The sequence below is a fragment of the Cupressus sempervirens genome, chromosome 9 (assembly GCF_028749045.1).
Source record: "Cupressus sempervirens isolate cs-2001-9-10 chromosome 9, ASM2874904v1, whole genome shotgun sequence".
Lineage (NCBI taxonomy): Eukaryota > Viridiplantae > Streptophyta > Pinopsida > Cupressales > Cupressaceae > Cupressus > Cupressus sempervirens.
Window position 1 is genome coordinate 633,392,680 of NC_143126.1, and position 24,919 is coordinate 633,417,598.

Here is a 24,919-nt window from a genome sequence, read left to right on the forward strand (position 1 = left end):
ATTAATTTATAGCTATTCTAGCATAACTAATCTTTCAGGTTAGCAGCTGCTCAAAAATTTAGAGTTTGTACTACTCTAAAGAAGGTTCATAGCCAACTCTAACTTTTACAACTCCAACTTTGAGTTACAATAAGTGACATAACCACTTTTCACCTCCAAAGAAAGACCAAAATGTAAATTTTATTGAGATATCCTTCCATCTTCATCTTCTTCCTTCATATATCATCATTCACCACCTAAATAGTTGAAAGCACTATAACATAGTGGTAATGCCAAGATGGTCTTAACATCCCTTTTCAGTTGTAGTTTTCTACACCAATATGTCGAAATATGATTGAAAATATCATTGTTAAGAGAGATTGTTGAAAGAGGTTGATTGTTGAAGAAGACTATGTGTTTCAATCATTTTTTTGTCATTGATGTAAACCTACTATTTGTTGGTAAGACAACTACTTATAAAATTTAAGTATTATCACTTAGTTAATTGATGCAGAGGATTTGATCAATAAGAGGTAACAATAGCACCTAGAGGAAAGGTTGAATTATGATTATGTAATGAAGTACAAGGGTCAGTTAAGATAGTGATGACATGATGTATTGTTAATTTACTTAAGGTCACAAATGTTGGCTACACTAAGAAAGTTTAGAAGAACAAGTTACACAAAGTTTTCTTTCCAAGCTTGACCAAGTGGATAGTAGGTGTCGAGAAAAGTCATTGCAAGCCAAGAAAAAAGTCAGTTGGAGCTGAGTGAAAGCAAATTCTAGTGGATGTTGAGCAAGATAGGTGATGTCGAGTAAAGTTTAGTTGATACCAAGCATCAGTAAACTTTAGTTGATGCCGAGTGATTTTATAGTTGATGATGAGAAATGCAGTATGCATCAAGCATCAAAAGGTTGATAATTCTGAGCTACTGCATTATGTTAAAGATCAAAAATTTGCCAAATCTAAGCCAACAAGTTTTTTTTCTTGAAACTTGTGAACTAAGAAGAAGATAAGGTCAATGAGATGGCAGCATAGAATTTGATGTAAACCATTTCTAGGTGAATTCAAATGGATTCTAGGAGAAATTTCTAGAAAAGACAAGAAATGGGATAGATACATTGTATCCTACCTAATCCATCCAAACCCTAGCTTGGATGATGGAAAATGAATAGGAAAATATCCTAATTTCCTATTTATAGGAATGTTTGTTCATGAAGAAAAAGTTTTCATGTGCGAGAACCTAAGGAGGAGAAGGAGTTAAGGGTTTTGCTTCATCAAGTGACCCAAGAAGAGAAGAGTCTACAATGGCATGTTAAGCAAGAGGCTAAAGGAGATGGATTATTGAAGGGTGAACAAGCTGTCAAAGCTGCAAAGTATGAAGGCCAAGAAGAATTTAGGACTGAATAGAGATCTAAAATCTTCAAGAAAAGTTGTAAGTTCTATCAGATCAAAGCTCTACTATTACTCTCTAACAATTGTATTAGTCTAGGGTAAATCCTTTGGATTAAGGTTGACCTAACAGTCATTTGTAAATCCTTTAACTGGGTGGAATTCCAAGTTAATGGCCTAATGTCCTCTAACAAGACTCACTTCTAATAGAGTGATTGAAATCCCTTAACTAGGTCACATTTAATAGTGTGTATTGTAACCCTTAACAAGGTTGGCCTTTCACACGAAATCACTTTAGAAGAGTGAAAAGGAGTAGCATATTACTAGTGGTTTTTTTCAAATTGGGTTTCCATATAAATCATTGTTTTAAGTGTGCTAATGAATGTGTTGCATTTCATGCTTTACATTTCTGCAAGTTGATTTGATAGTAACATACAAGTTTTAGTGATTGCATAATGGATGCATGCATGGGTATGAGTGTTTTATGGGTTTACTAAGTTGTGAAAAAAAAAATTATACATTTGGATCTTGGATAATTGATTCAACCTCCCCCCTTGCCCAGTTATTCTAAAAGTTATTCTAAAAGTATCCCAACAATTGGTATTAGAGCCATCTACTTAAGAGGATTAGTTTCAAAGTACTAAAAGCACAAAGATCGAGATGTCTAAAAGAGGAGTACTCAAGCTCAATAGAGATAACTTTCCTGCATGGAAAAGTTTGATGAAGCTACATCTTGGAGGACTTGGAGATCATGCACAATTTACCATTATAGTGGAACATGTTGACCAGTTGGATCCCTAACTGCTGAAGATATGAAGAAGAAGAAGAAAGAACATAATGAGGCAATGTTGGAGATTATCTCTACCCTAAGCTATTCCAAATTTGATGATATCAAAGGCAATGACACTACAAAGAAAATATGGGATGCCCTACACACTATCTATGGAAGAGATAAAAATGTACAAAGAGCCAAATTTGAGAGTCTCAAAGGTAAGTTTGATGATATGAGAATGGAGGAAGGTGAGAATATTGCTCAATATGTTTCTAGAATAAAAAAAGTTGTTAGTGCAATAAGAGGAGCTACTGGTCATATAGATGATGATACTATGTTAAGTAAAGTCTCTAGAAAACTACTGCTTGTTTATGCTATTAGATTTTCTCCAATTCATGAGTTGAGATGTATTGTAGGAAATGATATAAGCCTTGAAGGTTTGGTAGGTAGACTCGCTTCTTTTGAGCTATCTAACTTTGATAATTACAAACCTGAGTGCCTTGAATCTATTGAAGGACTTTGATGAGGTAAAGTAGAAGAAGAAGAGAAAGGTAAAGTATGTATCAAGTGATAGTGATACAGATGAGGAGGATGTTGAGCAATTAGAATCACTACTAGCAAGAAGATTTCATAGAGGTAAAGGAAAGTTCAAAGGTAAGCTACCCATCATTTGTTTCAATTGCAATGAAGTTGGTCATATTGCTACAAGATGTACATAGAAGAAGAACTATAGAGATGGAAACAAGTACAAGAAAAAAAGAGAAGATGTTACCAAGGATTACAAAGGCAACCAATCATGCTACATTGCTAAAGAGGAAACTCTAAATGATTTTGATGAACATGATGGTGAATTAGTGTATTGCAATGAAGGACAAATATGATGAAGATGAGGCGAGTACACTTGTGACTTCTATGAACAAAAATGATAGATGGATCATTGATAGTGGATGCTCACATCACATGACTAGAGACAAAAGTAAGTTCATTACCTTAAATTTTTATGATGAAAATAGTGTAATATTTGGTAATGATGCACTCTATTTGATGAAAGGAAAAGGTTCTATCCAACTCATAGATAAGATTTCATGTGACAATGCTTACTATGTTGAAAGACTAAATTATAACTTGTTGAGTCTATCACAATTGAATATTTGGGATGCAAGGTTGAATTTGGAAACAAGACTGCTAAGATATATGACACAAATAGAAAATTGATTGGAAAATGTGATCAAACTAGAAGTAATCTATTCTATCTTGATATAGAGGATGCTTCTTGTCTTGTAAAATTTGATGATGTATGGCTTTGTCATGAGAGATTATGTCATGTTAATTTTAATAACTTGGTTAGTATTAGTAACATGAAGAAAGTTAGAGGTTTGCATAAGTTGAAGAAGCCTGATAATGTAGTGTGCAAATAGTGTCAAGTAGGCAAAATGACAAAATGAACCTTTAAGAGTAAATCTTATACCTCTAAAGAAATACTAGAGATTTTTCATACTGACTTGTGTGGACCAATTTAATTACAAAGTTATAGAGGAGATAAGTACATAATGATATTTTTTTTATGATTATTCTAGGATGATGAAACTTATGTTTTTGAAATAGAAATCTAATACTTTTCAAATGTTTAAGTGGTATTTGGCCAAAGTTGAGAAAGAAATAAGTAAAAGTCTAAAATTCTTGAGATTAGATAGAGGAGGAGAATTCACATCAAATGAGTTTGAGAAATTATGTAATGATAGAGGAATCAAAAGAAAGACGCCTGCTCCTAGGACCCCTCCACAAAATGGGATTACTGAAAGGAGAAATAGGCTTATAATGGATTGTGCTAGAACAATTATGATGGAGAAGAATGTTGCTCTAAAATATTGGAGAGAAGCTATAAGTACTATTGTATATACCTTAAGCCATGTGCAAATCAAGAAAGGTACTCATTCAATACCTTTTGAACTATGGTATGCATATCCACCCAATGCAAAATACTCTAAGCTATTTAAAAGTAAGTGTCACATTCTTAAAGATGTTAGGAATGAAAATCTTGATGCAAAAAGTGAAGCAGGTATATTCTTTGGCTACTACAAAATTGTGGAAAGTACAAATGTGAATTTTGATGAATTTATAGAACTACATGAGGCTAAATCTATGAAAGAACTAGAAGAATATAAATCATTTATATACTTTTATGAAGGAATGCCTTATTGAAGAAGATGATGCAAATCAAGTTAAATATCAACAAAAAGTTTCAATAACTATCGAGTCACATCCTGTGAATGCCAAATTACATTCAAGAACTGAACTGCATTTAGATGTCGAGTTACAGAATGAAGAAGATGCACATTCTAACTCTGAAATAAGTACGCATGAAATAGATGTTGAAATACCTAATAGAGATGTACATGGTGATTATCAAGCTAAAATGCAAAATGAAGAAACAAGAGCTAAGCCAAGACTGTCCAAATATGTCAAAAGACATCATCCTACTTATCAAATCATTGGAGATAAAAATGCTAGGCCAATGACAAGAAATAGATTGAGAAGTGAATCATGTTTTCTAAGCATAAAGAAGCCCAAAATAATGAAAGATGCATTAGAAGGTGTGGATTGGTACAAAGCCATGGAAGAAGAGATTGAATAGATAGAGAAGAAAAAAACATGGAATCTAATTCCTAGACCAAAAGACAAGAATGTGATTGGCACCAAGTGGGTATTCAAAAACAAACTAGATGAAAATGGTGAAGTCACAAGAAACAAAGCAAGATTAGTTTGCAAGGGATATGCACAAGAAGAAGGAATTGATTATGAGGAGACATTTTCTCTTGTTACTAGAATGGAAGAAGTAAGAACTCTACTTGCTTATGCTAGATACAAAGGTTTCAAAGTTTATCAAATGGATGTTAAATCTACATTTCTAAATGGCATACTAGAAGAAGAAGCTTACATAGAATAGCCAGAAGGTTTTTTTGATGATAACAACTAGAACATGGTAAGTAGAATACAAAAAGCCCTATATGGTTTGAAACAAGCATCAAGAGGATGGTATGAGAGACTTCATACTGATCTTGTGAAGATTGGATTTGAAAGGACTAATGATAATAGAAATTTATACATAAAGATAGAGAAAGACAAAGGTATTTTACTATCTGAAATATTTTTTGATGATATCATATTTGGAGGCCAAGATGTTTATGTAAAGATCTTGCAAATTAGATAAAGCAAGAATTTGAAATGTCTATGTTTCAAGAAATCAATTTTTTTATGGGATTTCAAGTATACCAACTGAAGTATGGTATACACATCACTCAATCTAAGTAGGTCAAAGAAATATTTAATTTTTTTGGATTAGAGGATTCCAAACCAATAAGTACACCTATGGTGATAGGACACAAGTTTTTAAAGAATGATGATTTTGCTGAGGTGAATCAAACATTATACAGGTCTATGATTGCTAAATTGCAATATGTAATAAATGGTAGAACTAATATTGCATTATTTGTAGGGATAGTTGAAAGATTCTCTACTAATCCTAGGGAGAACCATTTAATGGTTGTGAAGAGAATAATGAGATATCTAAAAGGAACATAAGAGTTTGGTCTATACTACAAGAAGAATAAAAAATTTGAATTGAGAGCCTACACTGATGCTAATTGGGCTAGAAATATTGATGACAGAAAGAGCACCAGTGGAGGAGAATTTTTATTAGGCAAGATACTAGTTACATGGACTCGCAAGAAATAGAGTTGTACTTCACAATCTACTACTGAAGTTGAATATGTTGCTACTACTGTCAACTACACAAACATTGTATGAATCAAATAGCTACTCAATGGAATGAAGGAAGAAATCATAGAACAAGTGATAATTTATTGTGATAATAAAAGTGCTATCAATATATCAAAGAATCCAAGGATGCACACAAAGACAAAGCACATTGCAATCAAGTATCATTACTTTAGAGAGTTAGTTCAAGACAAAGAAGTGAAGATGGAATATGTTAACTCAAAGGAGCAAATTGTTGATATCTTCACAAAACCATTACCTAAGGATGATCATGAGTATCTAAGAGGTAAACTAAGGGCGATACCCATATCAAAGGCTCTTTAAGTAATAGAAGGAGTACCGTGCATCAAACAAGCTTATGTTCATACAATACAAATTGATGCGTTGGATCTTACTTTAGGAGCTAACTAAAGTAATCATAGAGCTGAAACTTCAAATCAGTCACAAGAAAGGTGATAGAAGGAGAAACTGAAGAAACTACAAAAGCTTATATTTGCATATTTTAAGATGAAAAGTTTTTGGTATTATCTTTGGCATTTTTTTCAAAGAGGGACAAAGTATATTAAACTAATCAACATTAGAAAGGGAGATCTACTAATCAAAAAGAGAGAAAGTGTAATTAGAGAAAGGAGATATTGATCAAAAAGCCATAATGTAGAATCATAGATAGAGATATCCTAATCCATCTAGTAAGAGAGAGATACAAGAAAGAATTTAGAGGGAGTTATAAGAAAGAGTTTTGTAACCTAATAAAAAGATGGAAGTTGTTGATAGAGGAAGGCATAACTCTCATTACTTTGGATGAAAAAATTGAAGTAATTTGTTAAGAAAATCAAGAACACCCTATGCTTGAAAATTTTTCCTTCATGGCCACCTCCCATGGGTAGGAAGAAAATTCTTCTCATAGAGGCTTCAAGTCCATTTAACCACCACATATATATTGAGTGTTGCTCAACAACACTGATGACTCCTTGCCAATTACAATTGCTCAAAATTTTATAAATCTTCTAACCACATTAGTTTAGTGGAATGAATCGATGCATTAAATGTAACTCCCTTGTGACATTCTATCAAATAATTTACATGATTAGTATGTGCTCCCACATGGATAAAAGAGGTCAATTGTTCATCTCCACATCTATGATCATTGTCATGAAGTCATCAGAAGTGGCATTAAGAGAAAATGGAAGGTTCTAAAATGAAATATTGAATATCATTTTTATTTAGGCATTGAGACAAACATTTCTTGTACACTCCTTTATCTATGAGTGTTCCTTCACTCAAATCTCACCTTACTTTCACATCGAACATGTGTATGAGTTTGAGGATTATTATTTTTTGTTTTAATGAATCACTTCCACATTTAAGAAATCAATGAAAGTATTTTCATTCCTTCTTTCATTGTCAATTCTCACACTTTTTTTTAAGAACATTATTTTTTTAATGGACTCCATATGCAATTTGAAAGAAATGCAACATGAAGTTAGAGAATTTTATACTCTAATTGAAGCCAATTATATTGCTTGAAGACCTCTATAATCTTGAAATAAATGAATTCATTCATATCGAGATGTGAGTGATCAATTGACTTTAAAATATTCAAAGAGCAATAAATTAGGCATTTAATTAAACATTTTGATACTTCTCTCCTTTTCCTATGTGCTCATTTCTTTGTTCTATTGGCAGGCAAATAAGTATGGATAAATCTACAAATGAGGACATTGATTACAACTCAGGCTCAGATTCATCTTCATTGATTCTTTTATGCCTCTCACACTTCTCAAGGTTGCAACATTCCCTTCTTCATATGAAGCATCAAGTATATGGCTGAATCTTTCTATTTGGAAAATGAGACTACAAGTGCAGGTGTGGAGCCATAGTCACATTTGATACTTAGGACTCTGTTTTCAATTACAATCACATTGACCATTATTTCACATTTATCACACATATTTCAAATAATCGAGCATTGTATTAACAAAATTATCCCATTGAGGTGTCACTTAGTGCTCCATATTCCTATTTGTATTTTTTATTCTTCATTGCTTTGCATTGATTTCACTAACTTTGATATTCTACCAAAGGAAGAGCAGACATGCATTGAAGAAGATATTTTAGCATGATGAAGAATTTTTAATTTTTTTTCCTCCACTGCCTACATCTTATATAAACTCTATATAGCAGTTATTAAAAGTTAGTGTTTGGCTTCAAAATTTGGGTTAGGATTAGGGTTAAAAATTAAGCAAAAGATCCAATTCAAAATTGAACTTCCTAACCTTAACCTACAAAAAGATTTTACTATGTAGAGAGAGGTTGTTTTGAAAAGTACATTGTGAGAGATGGTTTTAGTATGTAGTGAGAGAAAACTTTTAGTACAAGGAAAGAGAAGGTTTTAGTATGGGGAGAGAGAAAAGCATATAGAGAGAGAGGTAAGTTTTGAATAGTTTGGAATTAAACTCTCTCTCTCTCTCTCTCTCTCTCTCTCTCTCTCTAAAATTAATTTAAATAGCCCTTGTAGTAAAATCTCTGGGTAACAATCACATATGATGATTTATGACAAGGAAATGATCTTTCCTTTACAAAGTCCTATAGAAAGCATTGATTTGGCTCAAAGTCTTTCAAAATTTACAATGATAATATAAAATATCATTAAGATATTTAAATACACATTACACTACAATGATACTCTGTTTATAATGATTTTACAATAGTCATCTCATAGGAGATAATGCTCTGAACAATATGTCAGCTCAAATTGTGTATTTAATTTTTTCATCTCAACCATAGCATTATATTAAACATGTCTCTCATCATCCTTCAAACATTCTTAAAGAGATTCCATCTCAGTCAAAAGATACAACTATTTTAGCATTGCCCTCTTTCCATTCCAAAAACTCTCTTTGAAAGCTACCTTCAAAAAATATTTCATAATTAGTCATAAATACATATCTCTTTTTGTGAACATATAAATATCATCAAGGCAAGCTCCTGAAGCAACCTTCAAATGCATAGAACATACTTCATTGATGTTTAACCACACACAATAATTCTTCCTTTGTATCTCTAGGTCTCTTCATAGAATAAAGTGTATGTTAACATCAATAACCAACTCATATAAGTTCTGAATCATATCTCTAGTATTTCTAACACGCTCTCCCATAGGAATACCATGAACATTCATGCTAACATATCTAATATTGTCAACCTTTATTAATTTGGTTCTTTAAATAGTATAAGTTTGAAGTGGTCTAGTTAGAGCTTTCAAATGATGGTTTGACTCCTTACATAGAGAACCTACACAAGGTATACATGATATTTAGAGATTCCTTTGTTGATTGATGAAATTAAATTTTTATAGTCATAAAAGGAAAGTGAATGAAACTTTGGATTCATTCTTCAAAATTAATGAAAGAACTTTAGGACATTCAAAAATTAAATAGAGGTCATGATAAGGATTTTTGAAATATCCTTAGGTGAATATCAGAGGAGTATTAATAAGATACTTGATTCTTGATGGTAAATTTAGTCTTATCATTATTCATCCATACAAATGAGTCTATAAAACTTTGGAGAGAAAAAATATTTATATTGAACAAGATATAAGAAACCCATTTGAGATTAGAAATTGTAGGTACACGATCTGGAGGAGAATGTGGAGAAGCGTTGGCTGCCGGCTGGGCTAGGGTTTTTCCCCTAGCCTGTTCTTGGTGTTTGATCTTTACTATTTTTTTGTTCTGTTTGGATTGCTAGCTACTGGACATAATTTGTGTCGGTGTTTTTGGAAATCTTCTGCAATCAATTTTGGATTGGGGTTTTATTGTTTGCATGGCAGGGCCTGGGATTTCTTCTTCGTTGGTGAGAACAGATGTTTCTTCTCCAACTATGCATGCAATGCAATCTGAATCATTTTATTCAGGGGAGAGCTCCAAGTTGAAAAAAGTTAATGGTTATTTTCCGCGTAGCCATGATCGCCCTGTTCTGGTTATTCCTCCAACGACTGTAATGGAGGACATTGATTATTGGACCAAGCATGCTTTGATATGCAAATTTCTTGGAATCTGGATTTCCCTATCCGCTCTTGAGGCATGGATCCGCCGCTCATGGCAGGTGGAAGGTGATATGGAGATTATGTTGGCGGGGAATAGTTATTTTTTTGTTGTATTCTCTTGCATGTCTGATCGAGATCGTGTTTTTGAAGGAGGCCCTTATTTCTACAACCATGTGGGGTTATTTGTCAAACCTTGGCATTCAAGTTTTAATTCTACTGAGGATCTCCCTTCAACAGTGCCAGTTTGGGTTCGCTTGCCTCGTCTTCCCTTGGAATTTTGGCGTGAAGACATCCTTTGACAAATTGTTGCTTTGTTGGGAAAGCCGACTACAATTGCACATCAATCCCTCGATAAAAAGGTTATTTCTTATGCTAGAATTTGTGTTGAAATTAATTTGAATAACCCATTACCAGATTCTTTGGAAATTTTTATGGGCGATTTTTCTTGGGTGCAGCAGTTAGATTATGAATCTCTCCCTTTCTGTTGCCGAATTTGTCATGAGTATGGTCATTTACTACGTCAGTGCCCCCGTAACTCAAGTTTCAAAGGAGTGGATAGTTCTACAGCTGGCAATACTGGTGGTTTGGCAGATACTACAGGGAAAGAACAATCTCAAATGGCTAATACTACCAAGGGGATGAATCCGCAAGATGCTACAAGTAAGGGTAAGGCTCAAATGCAAGATAAGGATGGATTTACCCCTGTTCACCCTCGTGCTAAGGGTTGTGGTCAAAAGAGGCCTTTGAAAGAAAGATTATCTAATTCAGGTTTTAACCGCTTTGAGGTGCTGGATAGTATGGTTCTAGAGGAGGGTATTCCTCCTCCTATCTCTTCTGATCCAATTTTCCTAGATGAGAGATCTATTCCTAATGATTCTTGTGGGGCATCCCAAGTTGTAGTATATCAGAACTGTGAGGGCCCTGTAGCTCCTATGACAGAGGCTCTGGTGACTCCTGCAGTGTTGGAGGATAATGATGTTGTTTTAGCTTACTTGGTTAAGGATGTACTACCATTAGGTAAGGGCAAGGGTTCTCCTCTCCCCTTGGGGTTGATGTCTCGACCCTTTAAGCGGGCTTCTTCTACTCCTCTAAGGAGTGGGCACAAAACAGACCAAGAGAAGATTAAACTCACAGGCGATATATTGATTGAGTCTGGATTAGTGAAACCTTTGGATTCTCATTTTCCCAATTCTACCCAATGATGATTATTCTCTCATGGAATGTAAGGGGGTTGAATAGCATCCCTAGACAAAAGGCTATTCATAACTTGGTGGTTGATCATAGCCCTAATGTTTTTTATATCCAAGAGACTAAGCTCTCTGTGGAGTCTATGGTCCAACATGCCTCTAGTATTTGGTCTCATGGCCAATGCCAGTGTGTTGGGGCAACAGGCAGTACGGGTGGTTTAGCTATATTTTGGGATCCTCAAAAAATTTCTCCTCTTGGCTGGATGTCTTCTTGCTCAGCTCTCTTTATGTTAGCTTCTGCTCTAGACTCAGGAGAGGTAATCATGGTTACTAATGTGTATGCACCTGTTGATCTTGTGGGAAAGGAGAAACTTTGGGAACATATTCAATATGTTAGAAATTGTCATCCTTATCATCCTTGGGTGTTAGCAGGGGACTTCAATTCAATTTTAATTCTAGAGGAGAAGCATGGTGGTTTGGCTAGATTGGGGCCTTCTTCTGCTCTTCTTTGAAAACATATATCTCTTTTGCATCTCTCTGATGTTAAGCCTTCTAATGGTCTCTATACCTGGAATAATCGCAGAACTAGTGTTGCTGCTATCTCAGAACGTCTGAATAGATTTCTTGTTTCTTGCTTCTGGGTTAGTGGCACCCTTACTATCTCTTCAGAAATCCTTGATTGGAGGGGTTTAGATCATTGGCCAATCAAATTTTCCACTATAGGGGCTTATGTTCTGAAGAATCCTCCTTTTAAGTTCCAGTTGATGTGGCTTCGGGACTCCTCTCTTCATGATTGTGTTTTCTGTTGGTGGAAAGATGGTGCTCCTGCATATAGTACTGTAATGTTCTCATTTTCTAAAAGGCTTCAATATGTTAAAAGGAAGCTCAAGATATGGAATAGGGAATGCTTTGGGAACCTTCACTTTATGAAAACGCTTGCTCAAGAAGATCTTGATGTCATCACAAGGGAGATTAGAGATCGAGGTTTCTCAGAGGCTCTTGGCAAGGTTGAATCCCTTGCTTCTAGAGCTCTAGAAGAATGGGAACTTCGAGAGGAAATTTTTTGGAAGCAAAAGGCTAGAGTTGATTGGCTCCAAGAAGGTGATCGTAACACTGCCTTTTTCCATAAAATAGTGCAATCTCGCCGGAATCAGAGCACTATCTCTTCTTTGGTTAATTCTCAAGGTATCCAACTGAATTCCTTGCCAGCTTTATTCCAAGAGGCTATTTGGTACTTCTCTACCCTCTTCTCTGAGGACTCTCCTCCTGCTGATAATGAAGAAAATCTTATTTTGTCCTATATTCCTTCCCTTATCACTCAAGAAATGAATGATTATCTCATGCATCCTATTTCTTTGGAAGAGCTAGAGGAGGTGGTCTTTGGCATGCCTAAGGGGAAGGCTCCTGGTCTTGATGGCTTTCCAGTTGAATTCTTTCAGGAATTTTGGGACATCATTAACCATGATTTGTTGGAGGTGGATAAAGAATCCTATGCTAGCAAGCAGATGCTTCGAGCTTTGAACTCTACATTCTTGACTCTTATTCCTAAGAGAGAGGATGCTAATCAATTGGAGTGTTTTAGAATAATTTCCTTATGTAATGTGGTTTACAAAGTTATCACTAAGTTGATTGTTGAGAGATTGAAAAGGTGGCTTCCCATTATTATATCAGAAGAACAAGGTGGTTTTGTTGCTGGCAGACAAATTTTGGATGGGGTGGTTATTGCTACTGAGGCTATTCACTCTATGGCTACTTCTAGGGAGAGAGCCATGTTTGTTAAACTGGATATGGCTAAGGCCTACGATAGAATTAAATGGAGCTTCCTAAGGAGTATTCTTCTTTCTTTTGGATTTAGCTCTGACTGGGTGAGTTGGATTATGAGTTGTGTTACTTCTGCCTCTTTTTCAGTTCTTATTAATGGTCAACCTTCTCAACTATTTGGTGCTTCTAGAGGCCTCTGCCAAGGTGACCCTCTCTCCCCATATCTATTCATCATCATGGCTAAAGGCTTGGGCAGATTCATTAAGCATCAGGTGTCCCAGAATTCTATTCAAGGCTGGCGGTGGGGTAATGGCTTACCTTCTCTTTCCCATCTTTAATTTGTTGATGATTCTGCTCTTGTTGGTCTTGTTAGGATCAAGGAAGCTGAAGCCTTTCGACATGCTTTGGACGTTTATTTGGCAGCTTCAAGCCAGAAAGTTAATGAGCACAAATCTTCCATTTACTTTTTTAACACTCCTGATTCTATTGAGCACAGGATTTTTGGTATCCTATGGTTTCAGATAGGATCACTTCCTTTGACTTATCTTGGCATCCCTATTGCTGTTTCTAGGTAGCCACATCTCTTCTAGAAAAATTTGATTACCAAGCTTCAGGATAAGGTAAATCATTGGACTCATAGATGGCTTTCTATTGTTGCCCAGGTTACTCTTCTTCAAGCTGTTATCCAAGCTCTTCCTACTTATTGAACCATGGTTCACGCTGCACCTATTTACTTTCTCAAGGAGTTTGATGCTCTTTCTCGACAATTCCTTTGGAGTGGTAATTTGTGTAGTACTAAATGGAGCCTGGTTAATTGGGCAACTGTTTGTAGGCCTAAAAAGGAGGGTGGTCTTGGTCTTCGATCTGCTCTATTGAGTAGTCAAGCTTTGGCTGCTAAACTTTATTGGCGATGGTACTCTGGACAACATCAACTTTGGGCTCGTATTATCACTCATAAATATTTTCATGGTGTTGATCCTTGCTCTGTTTCTGCACTTCCTCTTGAAGGTCGTGGCTCAATGGTTTGGCATACTTTGAAGACAGGTGCGATGTTGGTAAAGAGGGGTTTTTTTTGGATATGTAAAGGAGGTTCTCGAGCTTTGTTTTGATCTGATGCTTGGGATGGATTCCCTTTCATTTTATTCATATACCCTCATCTTCAGCCTCTTTGTGACTCTTTTCTTGCCGCTGGATGGGATAAAGTGGCTCATTACAAGACTCCTTATCAATTGGGACCTATTGTTGGTTACAGATGGAAGCATTCTTCTGATTGGCCTCCTGGAGGTACAGACATGGATCGTCAGGAGCTTTCTCAAATTCTAGCCTCTAGAGAGTGTTCTTCTTTGCTTGGTCCAGATGTTTTGGCTTGGGGCGGTATCTTGTCTGGTAAATATCATGTCTCAGTTGGGTATCAGGAGATAACTAGACAATTATTTGGGGATGCTGAGGTCCCTTGGTGGAAGCAAGTTTGGAATAAAGTTTCTTGGTCCAAGTGCAATTTTTTCATGTGGCTAGTGGCTCACAACCGTTGTCTTACCTGGGATAATCTTTGTAAATGTGGATTTCAGGGCCCCTCTTATTGTATTTTGTGTGGTAATGGAGAGGAGTCTGTCTCCCATCTGTTCTTCCATTGCTCCTATTCTACTCAGATATGGCACCTTTGGTGGAACGCTTGGGGTTGCTCTTGTCGACATGCTTCCTCTTTGCCTAAGTTTTGGGCCCGCTTGGGTACTGCTCCCTCCAAGTCTTCTTTTCTCCATGCTGCTTGGATTGCTGGCCCATCTTTCATGCTTTGGCATATCTGGTTGGAGAGGAATCATCGCATATTCCAAGATGTTCGGCTTGGTGTTTTGCATCTTTGGTGGAAAATATCACATTCTCTTCAGGAAACTATTCTTGTGAAGTGTGAGCTTGATGGGAGTATGGATCCGGTTGATCTTGCTATCTATAATCGCCTCAATTTTCATCTGCAGGATGGGGCTGCAGCTCATAGGTTTCCTTCTATGTCCAGGCAGCTTCACCATTAGAGGAAGGGTCGGGTTAACCGGGATGGGCACTGGACTCCTCCTCCCTATGGAGTTTTGAAAATTAACACTGATGGTTCTTCCCGTGGGAATCCTGGTCTGGCTGGTATTGGTGGAGTGGCTTGTTGTAGTTCTGGGGATGTTAAATTTTTCTTCTCAGTTCATAAGGGTGATTATACTAACAATCTCATGGAAGCTCAGGCTATTTTATATGCTGTGGAACACTGTTGCTTGTGGGGATGGAGTAAGATTATCTATGAGTCTGATTCCCAGGTGGTGGTGAACATGCTTTCTTCGCAAGAGCTTGAGGATGTTAGTTGGCAGCTGGCCACTTTTGTTAAGAAGATTCTTTTCTTCTCTTCCTCTTTTCAGTTCATTAGGTTCACGTATATTCCTCGTGAATGGAATAGAACTGCTAATTGTTTAGCCAAATGGGCATCTAGTCATGATCCGGGTTGGAATATTAGGGATAGGAGGCAACTGTCCTTTGAGATGGTGCAAGAATTTGATGATCTTGTTGCTCAGGATCGAGCTCCTTGTTGAGCTCTCCTTGTATTTCTTTCTGTCTTAATAAATTTTTACCCCTCTTTTTGCAAGAAACCCATTTAAGTTAATCAATCCATTAGGCTCACATTTAATTGTCATATATAAATTTGGTCTTGTTTATGTATGGGAATACTGCAATCAAACTTTTTAAAATTAAAAAAATAATTATTATTATTATTGATTATAAATTAAATTAACTATGTACTACTTATAGATAAATTGAAAATGTTGAAAATTTTAAAAGTAAATAATCAAAATATTGTAAAGCTTTGTATAGATCAAAGAAACATTATCACCTCATAGAATATATTAATGTGATGACATAGAACATTGCGGCTATAATTATTGTACTTGTCGTATTGCATTTACTTGTGCAAACTAATGAATTAATTTATTTATTCATTTTAATAACTTCTTTAATTGCTATATTAAAATTATATTAAACATTTTAAATAAATATAATAACTATTATATTATCTATCATCTTTAGTTATATTTCTAATCATTATATACTATATAAAAATTTATATTGGTAATTTTAGTAAAATATTTTTAAATTTTATTTCTAAATACAAAATTGAACACTTGAATTTGCACATTTTAAATTCCCTTCCTAAGATTAATGTATTTTCAATATTATTATTCTTACAAATACTCCAATTAGTAATACCTTTACGTCTTATAGTCCATTTTCTAATACTTCGCTATTGATAAAGTTAGACTTCACATCCAACACTAATACTATCGATTCCTATTAATTGAATCTTTTTCTTATTTATTTTAGGCTTGTCAATCATTCAACTATTTCTTTTATTTTTTTCTATTTTTAATTTTATTATATACAACATGATTGTTATAGAATTTTTAATAATTATAAAATATATAATGTTAATTACTATCAAATATTTGCACAACCCAAATAGCCACTATGTGGCATTTGTTAATTTAAATAGATAGTGTACTACACTTATAATTATATACAATTATAATCAAGATTCAAATAACCACAAATATGGCACCGTGGAATTGTAAGGACTTTAATTAACATTTTGCAGTTTCCTTGTTTAGAATCTTCATGATTGTCAAATAGCCACACATGTGGTATCGTGGAGTTGTAAGGACTTTTATCATAAAATAGTTTCAAATGTGATAAGGACTCAACTTTTTTCATTTTTCTTATTTTCAATCTTCATGGTAGTTCCATTAACATTCCAATATTCTTCAATTTTCATCTTCAATCTTTATCATCCATTTTTATGGAATGGAAGTATTCATCATAGCTTACTGTATCAAGTGCAAAAATACATTATCACAATTGAAACATGTACTAAGTCTTAAAATTCCCAATGATTCTATCATTTTTTAGTGTTACAATGAGTCATTTATTTGTTAAAATAAAAAAATCTACCAACTTACTTGGTTTAATTTCAACACATTTGTTATCATCTTTAAATTCAAAAAGGTAATAAACCATTTTAGAATAAAAATTCTTGCGCAAACTTGATCCAAATATATCCTAGTCAAGATCAATTAAAAGAATTAGATTTATTTAATATGCACATATATATATATATATATATATTTAATATCATTATATTTAATTTATTAAATATAAAAACATAAAATTTACATTCTAAAATTTATCAACAAATCATTGCCAATTTATAATGTACATTATGATATTCTATTTCTTATTACTACATTTTGATAATACTAACGGAATAAAATCACATATCTTATTATTTCAATTATTAGAAATTAAATTTGTTCAATTAAACTTAAAAGAATAATAGAATTCAAACTTACTTTAATTTCAAAGTCTCCTTCTCCTCCTATCTTCAAGAAAAGTAAAAATTGATTTCAAAGTCTCCTTCTCCTCCTATCTTCAAGAAAAGTAAAAATTGATTCACAAATTCTAGTACATATAGCCCACAGTCATTGCCATTTTCTTGTTGTATCCATGCATTTAGATATTTAATACAAAATGATAAAAGATAAATTAATTGGTTTAAATGGAAACAAAGAGTGATAAAATGCCATTCCTTTAAATCAATCCAGGGTGCCATACTTCTAGTCTTCTCTTCAACTACCCTGAAATGTTATAATATTTATAATAAATTAGTTGCATGGAAGTAGGAGAGGGGAAATAGACATTGTATTATAGCTTTCTTCATTTCATTCTTTATTTCTCGTTGTTCTAAAGAATTCAGATGCAAAATTTGTGGAGGGGACGAAGTTTGTGGATCTAGACCACAAATGATAATTAAGTGCCAGTGTCTACTGCAAAAATAAAGAAATATAGAAGAAAACATATTTTGTATTAATGCAGATTCTTTTCTTCTTTTCCTCTTTCCAGTTCATTAGGTTCACGTATATTCCTCATGAATGGAATAGAACTACTGATTGTTTAGCCAAATGGGCTTCTAGTCATGATCCAGGTTGGAATATTAGGGATAGGAGGCAACTGTCCTTTGAGATGGTGCAAGAATTTGATGATCTTGTTGCTCAGGATCGAGCTCCTTGTTGAGCTCTCCTTGTTGTATTCCTTTCTGTCTTAATAAATTTTTACCCCTCTTTTTGCCATATTTTGTATTAATCAATAGTACTAATTCAAGTGCTTATTACAACATTCTTATAAAGAGTTTTCATTAAAATTTAATTTTAATAAAACTATAAATTATTATCTGATAAAACAGATCAAATTTAATATAGCAAGAATAGGAATAAGATACAAAGCAAAATGACTGTATTAGAAATGTAAATAATGACAAAGAAGGATAGAAGAAATTATTAAAATCTAATGTTTATTCTATCATTCAAGTGTTTAGAACAAATTCTTTGTTTTGAGTGAAATTAATTTTAATGAAATTATAAATCTGTTCTAAATAATAAAAACAAACTGACAGTATTGACAATAACAAATATTCATCTAAGAAATTATCTTCCCCATACATAATCTAAAAATTGTTCTAAACAATTTTATTTAATTTTTTAATATCTTTATAACTAGTAAATCTCAAAAGATGAAGCCCAAAAAAATATATTTAAAAGATGAATTCCAAAATTAATTATTTATTTGAAAACAAACATTGAGGGCCATCAAAAATATATTTTACAATGGAGTAAGATGTAGTTTACTTGAAATAAAAAGGAATGATATTATATTCAACGTTCTTGAGCAACCGAGGACTTTGAAACAGTCCCTTAAAAGCATTGTCTACTGTTTCACCTGGCTCCGTTTTTATCTCACCTGAGCGATACTTCTGACCAATCTCAAAAGAAGAGCATATATTTACTCTCTTTGACAGAGAAAGCGATGGGTTTTTCATGTCAAAATCTCTCACAATAAAACTGCAGTACAAATTCTATCTGATTAATTTAAATTATCAGATAATAATATTAAAGAAATATAACTTTACAAAATAATTATTATTATGAAAATTCAAACGTTCCTTAGAAAACAAAAGACTAGAATTTTCTTCTATCCAATTTGGTTGAATACCATCTTAATAGATATTATGAAGTGCTGAAGCTATGTAGTTTCTCAGTATTATTTATCTATTGTAAGATCTTATAACAGAATAAATATGTGGTTTCTTATTTTATTTTTTTAAATGCTGCTTATTACTAAATGATTTTTCATCTTAAAAAATTAAATACATACCGAATATAAGTATCGATGTGACTGGAAGCTAACCAAAACCCTTCAGTTTTGTTAACGAAATCTTTTATCTCATCTATGTACCAATAAAACTCTGCTCCATCTGGACAACTGTTATGTTGTTTGAACATCACAGAATGGGAAACAAATATATCAGGATTATATTTTTAAAGCAGTGATGCTTCTACTGTCAAATTATATTTTGATAAAAAGTATTAAATTTCTATATTCAGTAAGTCTATAGAATCAATAAAATTATCTATTTTTTTCTTTCAAGTTTTTAATAGATTGTATGACTAATTACTTACAATTCTGATTATAGACCATAAGTATAATCTAAAGTATTTTGTGTAATCAAGAATCAATTTTTTAAAGAATTTTCTTGCTTTTAATTTAGAGAATGGTACATATGAAAAAATCAATGATTGAATCAATTTTTATGATTTCTAAAAAAAAATTTCAATTATGTAAACATTCTGATCATCTTTTATATTTCATTATTAGATAATGGTAATAAGTCATAAGATATATAAAATACACAAGGAAACTTAAATTTGAAAAAGAGAAATAATTATAATACTAAATCAATAATCAATAGTGAACTTTAAAAAAAATACCAGATCTTAACATGACTGTGGCTCTCTTCATCTATCATATCTAATAGCCATTTAGAGTTTGTTTCCCTTTCAACTTCACTATCTTCCATTTGTATTTCTTTATTTTTGTTTTCTTTCATTCCAAACATTTCGATAATTTTTTGAATTTCTGAAGTGTTATAAGATTTTGATTGCCTGTCTACTTTCCTCATTTTCCTCTCATTAGGGCTAGCATTATAGCCACTTTTAGGTTGTTCAAAAGATTTGCGCTTCGAAGATGCTAGAATAGTAAGATCAATGAAAAATAAATTATTAAAAAGAGTATTGCAATCCCAATTTAGTTTTTTTCAATAAACTTCTATAAGGAAATAATCATTCTAGAATTGTTGATGAACTTAGGAATCAAATTATTGGATTAAAACTCTAGTAATAGCAACCCTATTAATACTATTTTTTTTTTCCATAACTTTTCTAAAGAATCTCAATTTTAAATGCTCTTGAACCATTTATTTTAAATATATGATTACAATATTTATATAATCATTAGATTTAAACTTAAAATTATATTTATTATAATTATTGTACAACTTTATTAGGAGAATATATGTAATACATAGTCAAAGAGAATGAAAATCTTCTATAATTTTATCATGCAGTTGAAATATTCTAATTATTATGATTTTTTATTTTTACCTTTTCTATCATCATAGTTTCTATTTTCATCAAAGCTAACTGTATCAAACAACATAAAATATTTCAATTAGCATAGTATTAAATCCAGTGTCCTATCAAATGATCTAATTACTTTATTCAATGTGATATGTTAACTCTTACAACTTACTTGTTTTAGTTCTACTTTGACCATAAAACTCTTGGTGTAAACATTTTCCAAAATCATAATCCTTATAAGACATCATCTAAATATAAATTATAATCAATATTTTTCAAACAATACACCTTTTAAATATAACTAACTTTAAAAAGAAAAAGAAAAAGAAAAAGAAAAAAAAAATCTTTTTATTCATATATAAATGATATAAATTTAAGATAAAAACATAAACTATAAAAATAGACACAATTTATATTCTATCATTTCTAACTGATCAAATTTTCCCAACTTAACTTAAAGAAACCTAAAATTCAAACTTACCTGAGCTTGGAAACCATCAACATCCGGGTCGACCAAGTACTTAAAAAATTCATATACATACTCCACAACATAAAGACCACTATCATATTGACTTTGCTGCTGAGGAACCTGTATTCATGCATTGATATATTTCACACAAAATTGTTCAAAAACACATTATTTGCTAAATGAAAATAAAAATTCAGATTAGATGCCATTCCTTTAAATCTGCCCAGATAGCTGTTCTTTCAGTCTTGTATTGAAGCACCCTGCAATATGATTAAGTGTGATATATAGTTAGTTACAATGGAATTAAATGTAATATATATCAAATATAAAATAAATAGATAGTTACTGTACTATAGCTTGCTGAAATATTGCTTCATTTTTTCCACAAGAATTGAGATATAAAACCCGTGGATTCGAACATGTTTTATGCAGATCGGAAATGATGAATAATTGCCAGTGTTCTCTGCAAAAATAAAGAAAGAAATGTAAAGGAAAATATTGAGACAATCCGATGTCTACTACTAATTAAATAACTTTTAATGTAACAAATCAAAATCAAAACTATAAAAGTTATGTTGACGATCACAAAACTTTATGAAGCAGCAGATATATTTTTAAAATAGAAATAATATATATACTTGAAACGGAAAGGAATGATATTATATTGAACGTTCTTGAGCATCTCAGGACGTTGCAACAGTTCAATGAGAGCACTGGCTGCTGTTTCTTCTTCTTTTGTGTGAAAATGTCTACCCAATTTCTGCTCCATTTCAAAGGAAGAACAGATATTTACTCTCTTTGACAGTAAAAGCGATGGGTGTTCCCTGTTAAAATATCTCATTTGAAATCTGCAGTTCAAATTCTGTTGGGTTAATTTGTCAGATAATTATTTCATGATTAACTGTTTGGATACTTATATTTATGAAAAATCAAATGTTCTCGATAGAACAAATAGTCAATATTTAACAATTTCTTACAAAATAATACCAACATTGTTTAATATAAAATCTGAGATCGAACTAATTCAACAATATTTTCTTTCACAAGTTAATCTCTGTTTATACATAATTTAAAAATCTTCTCTTATTATTTTTAACATACTAATTGAGTACTTACTGTAGAAAAGCATCCACCAAACTGGAAGATAAGATGAATTCCTCCTCCTTGTTGAGGTAACTTTCTAATTCTTTCTTAGTCCAGTAAATCTTTATCTTATTTGAGCACGTGCTATTATGGAAAGTAAAGAATATATTAGAATTATATTTTTATAAATAATAATTTTGTAGATTTTTATTGCTTTCCATGATCTACTATTCAGATGATTTGAATAATAAATCATACAATATATTTTAAATTCAGAAATCTTCAAAATATATATATATATATATATATATATTTAAAGATATTAATAATTCTTTTACACATTAAATAATATTTTCATTCAAAAACAATTTAGATTTCTTTAAAAAATAAACTTTAATTTTACAAATATATAATTTTACCAAAAATGTTATATTGTATTCTATATTTGTTACTCAAAAAGATTACACAGAGTTTTATTTATATTAATTAAGCAAAAGAGAGAGATTAATTCTTAAAATAAAAAAATAAAAACAAACTTTCTCTCTCCCCATACTTTTCTCTCTCCACGTACTAAAACTTGTAGAGAGAAGTACGGGGTTTGAGTTAGAGTTTTATTCTCCTTTTCACAATCCTCTCTCTCCACGTACTAAAACCTTGTAGAGAGAAGTATGGGTTAATGAGTTTGGGTTTGAGGTTTCAATCTCTCTCTTCAACATTTTCTCTCTCCACGTACTAGCCATACTCTCTCTCCCCGTACTCAAACTATTTGCCCTAATCTTAACCTGGAGGTTTCAAGAACCCAATCCGAACTCTTATTTTCAAAAAGAATAGAATGCAATTCATAGTGCAGGAGAAGAAAATGGTTAATGAGGATATTCATAACACATGCAGGTTGCATCATTTTGACAAGATTGCTGAAATCAACGACCTACTGTAATTAATGTTTTCAAGACATTCATGAAGCAAAGTTGTTGATATTACCATTATCACAACATATCTATACTAAACGAAGCATGCTGATAAAATTGAAGAAGCAAAACGGGTCACAGTATACAGCAAAGATGGAGGGGATGGTCAAGGACTTGTCTTTGAAAAAGGATATGCAACGCAAACTGGCTGCTTATCTTAACAGAGAAAACATTCATGTTGGATTAGATTTAAGCGTTATTGTCCTTACTACTGGGTTTGGCCCAGTCTATACATCAGCTAATATCAATCTTCCTATTGAATCGGCTAAATGTACAAATGTATTTTTTTTTTGAAAAATTCTTCTCTATTGAAACTAAGGGTGGCAAACTTAAATGGATGTTCTCTCTTGGTTCCTGCATCGTTGACGGCAGGTTCACTGCCCAGACAATAGAGATGATATTATCACCTTATCAGGCATCTTTGTTAATGCTATTCAATGAATTCGAGAGACTCAGTTATGATGAGATTAAATCACAATATTTGGAAGACGATGAGGCAACTGAAGTGTTGCATTCATTGACATTTTTGAATTACAAAGTTCTTCGTAAAAAGCCAAAGCGTGGACTATTTTTGAAAATCGGATGATACACCCGAACTGTTTGATAAAATGTTTCTATCTTCACCCACAAAATGAAGGAGATGTCTCACGCTATAGGCATAATGGGAGATTCAAATTTCAATATGTATCTCATCATACATCCCCAACCTGTGACGGTTGGTCTTGAAGTTCAAGAAAGACAAGTAGAGGACATGCTGGAGATGAGCAAGCAGGATGAGCAATTCAGAGCAAGCAGGATGAGCAATTCAGGACTATGGTCATATATGGCATTGGTGGGATTGGGAAAACATATCTTGCCAATGCCATATATTCAAGATTGAATTTGAGCGGCTACAACTGCTGCAGAGTTGTAATGGATAGTGATCCTCTGAAAAATGAAATTAAACAAAAAAAAGCAGCAGGAGCAGATTTTGAAGGTTGCCTTCCCCAACTACAACTGAGGAAGAGCAATAGATTTAAGAGACAAAGGAGAAAGCAGGGACCACATAAGGAGAGTTTTTTTTTTAGGAAGCAAGTAAGCCAGTGTTTTTGTTTATTGACAATGTTCTTCGGGCAGAAGACCTCAAAGAATTTTTGCCACAAGATTTGGAACGTCTTGGCAAGTATAATAGACTTCTTTTAATAGCAAGAAACTTGAAAGCTACAAACATGTTTAAGAAAAAGTTCCGCCATGGATATCTTGTCGAATCCCTCCCCAACAGCGATGCCATAAGATTTCTTTGCAACGAAATAGATAATCATATTCATATCAAAGACGTGGACAACATCCTGGATATTTGCAATGAGATACCACTTGTTCTAAAGATTGTTGGGATTGAATTGGAAAACCAATAATACAAGGCAGACAAGTGTAGTGAGATACTCAATGCTTTGCAACAGGAAAGGAAATCAAAAGAGAACGTCTCAGCAAACGCATGGTGGATTTTGTATTCACGGAGTTTGAAGAATGTTTATGATTTCTTAAAGATTCAGCGGCTGAAGTACATAGTATAATATATATTCATATGCACATGGATCCCATATGTATGATCAAATGTCCAATTGATGTGAGCCAGATATAATGGAAAAACTTGTGAACTGTTTGATGAAACTTCACATCAAATATGAGAACATAATCAGAACATCCAAGGTGTGATGTAAAAGAACTGCATTTGAAAAAGCTCAAGAAAGTAATTATGCTCAGTGTTTGATCAAATTCTACCACGCAGCGAGCTCATCCAAGGAATCATCCAATATGATTAATGTCATAGAAGACTACCTTAGTAAAATCAACATTGTGGTCTCTTCTCTGAAGTAGAATTTTAATTACCTTACAGTGAAAAGTGACCTACGTCACTTATTGTAACTGTAGTTAGGATCTAGAGTTTTAGTGATATAGGTTAGAGTTAGAGTTAGTTTTCAAATGCATGCCAAATTCAAAACTCTA

At 32.9% G+C, this 24,919-nt stretch overlaps 1 protein-coding gene across 1 annotated transcript; it reads left to right on the forward strand.

The window, feature by feature from the left end:
• Positions 1–22,978: 22,978 nt before the first annotated feature.
• LOC149540309 (cullin-1-like) lies at positions 22,979–23,519 on the forward strand. The gene is made up of 2 exons (XM_089802675.1): positions 22,979–23,148; positions 23,306–23,519. Exons 1-2 carry the CDS (start codon positions 22,979–22,981, stop codon positions 23,517–23,519), a joined length of 384 nt encoding a protein of 127 aa, XP_089658801.1.
• The last annotated feature ends 1,400 nt before the right edge of the window (positions 23,520–24,919 follow it).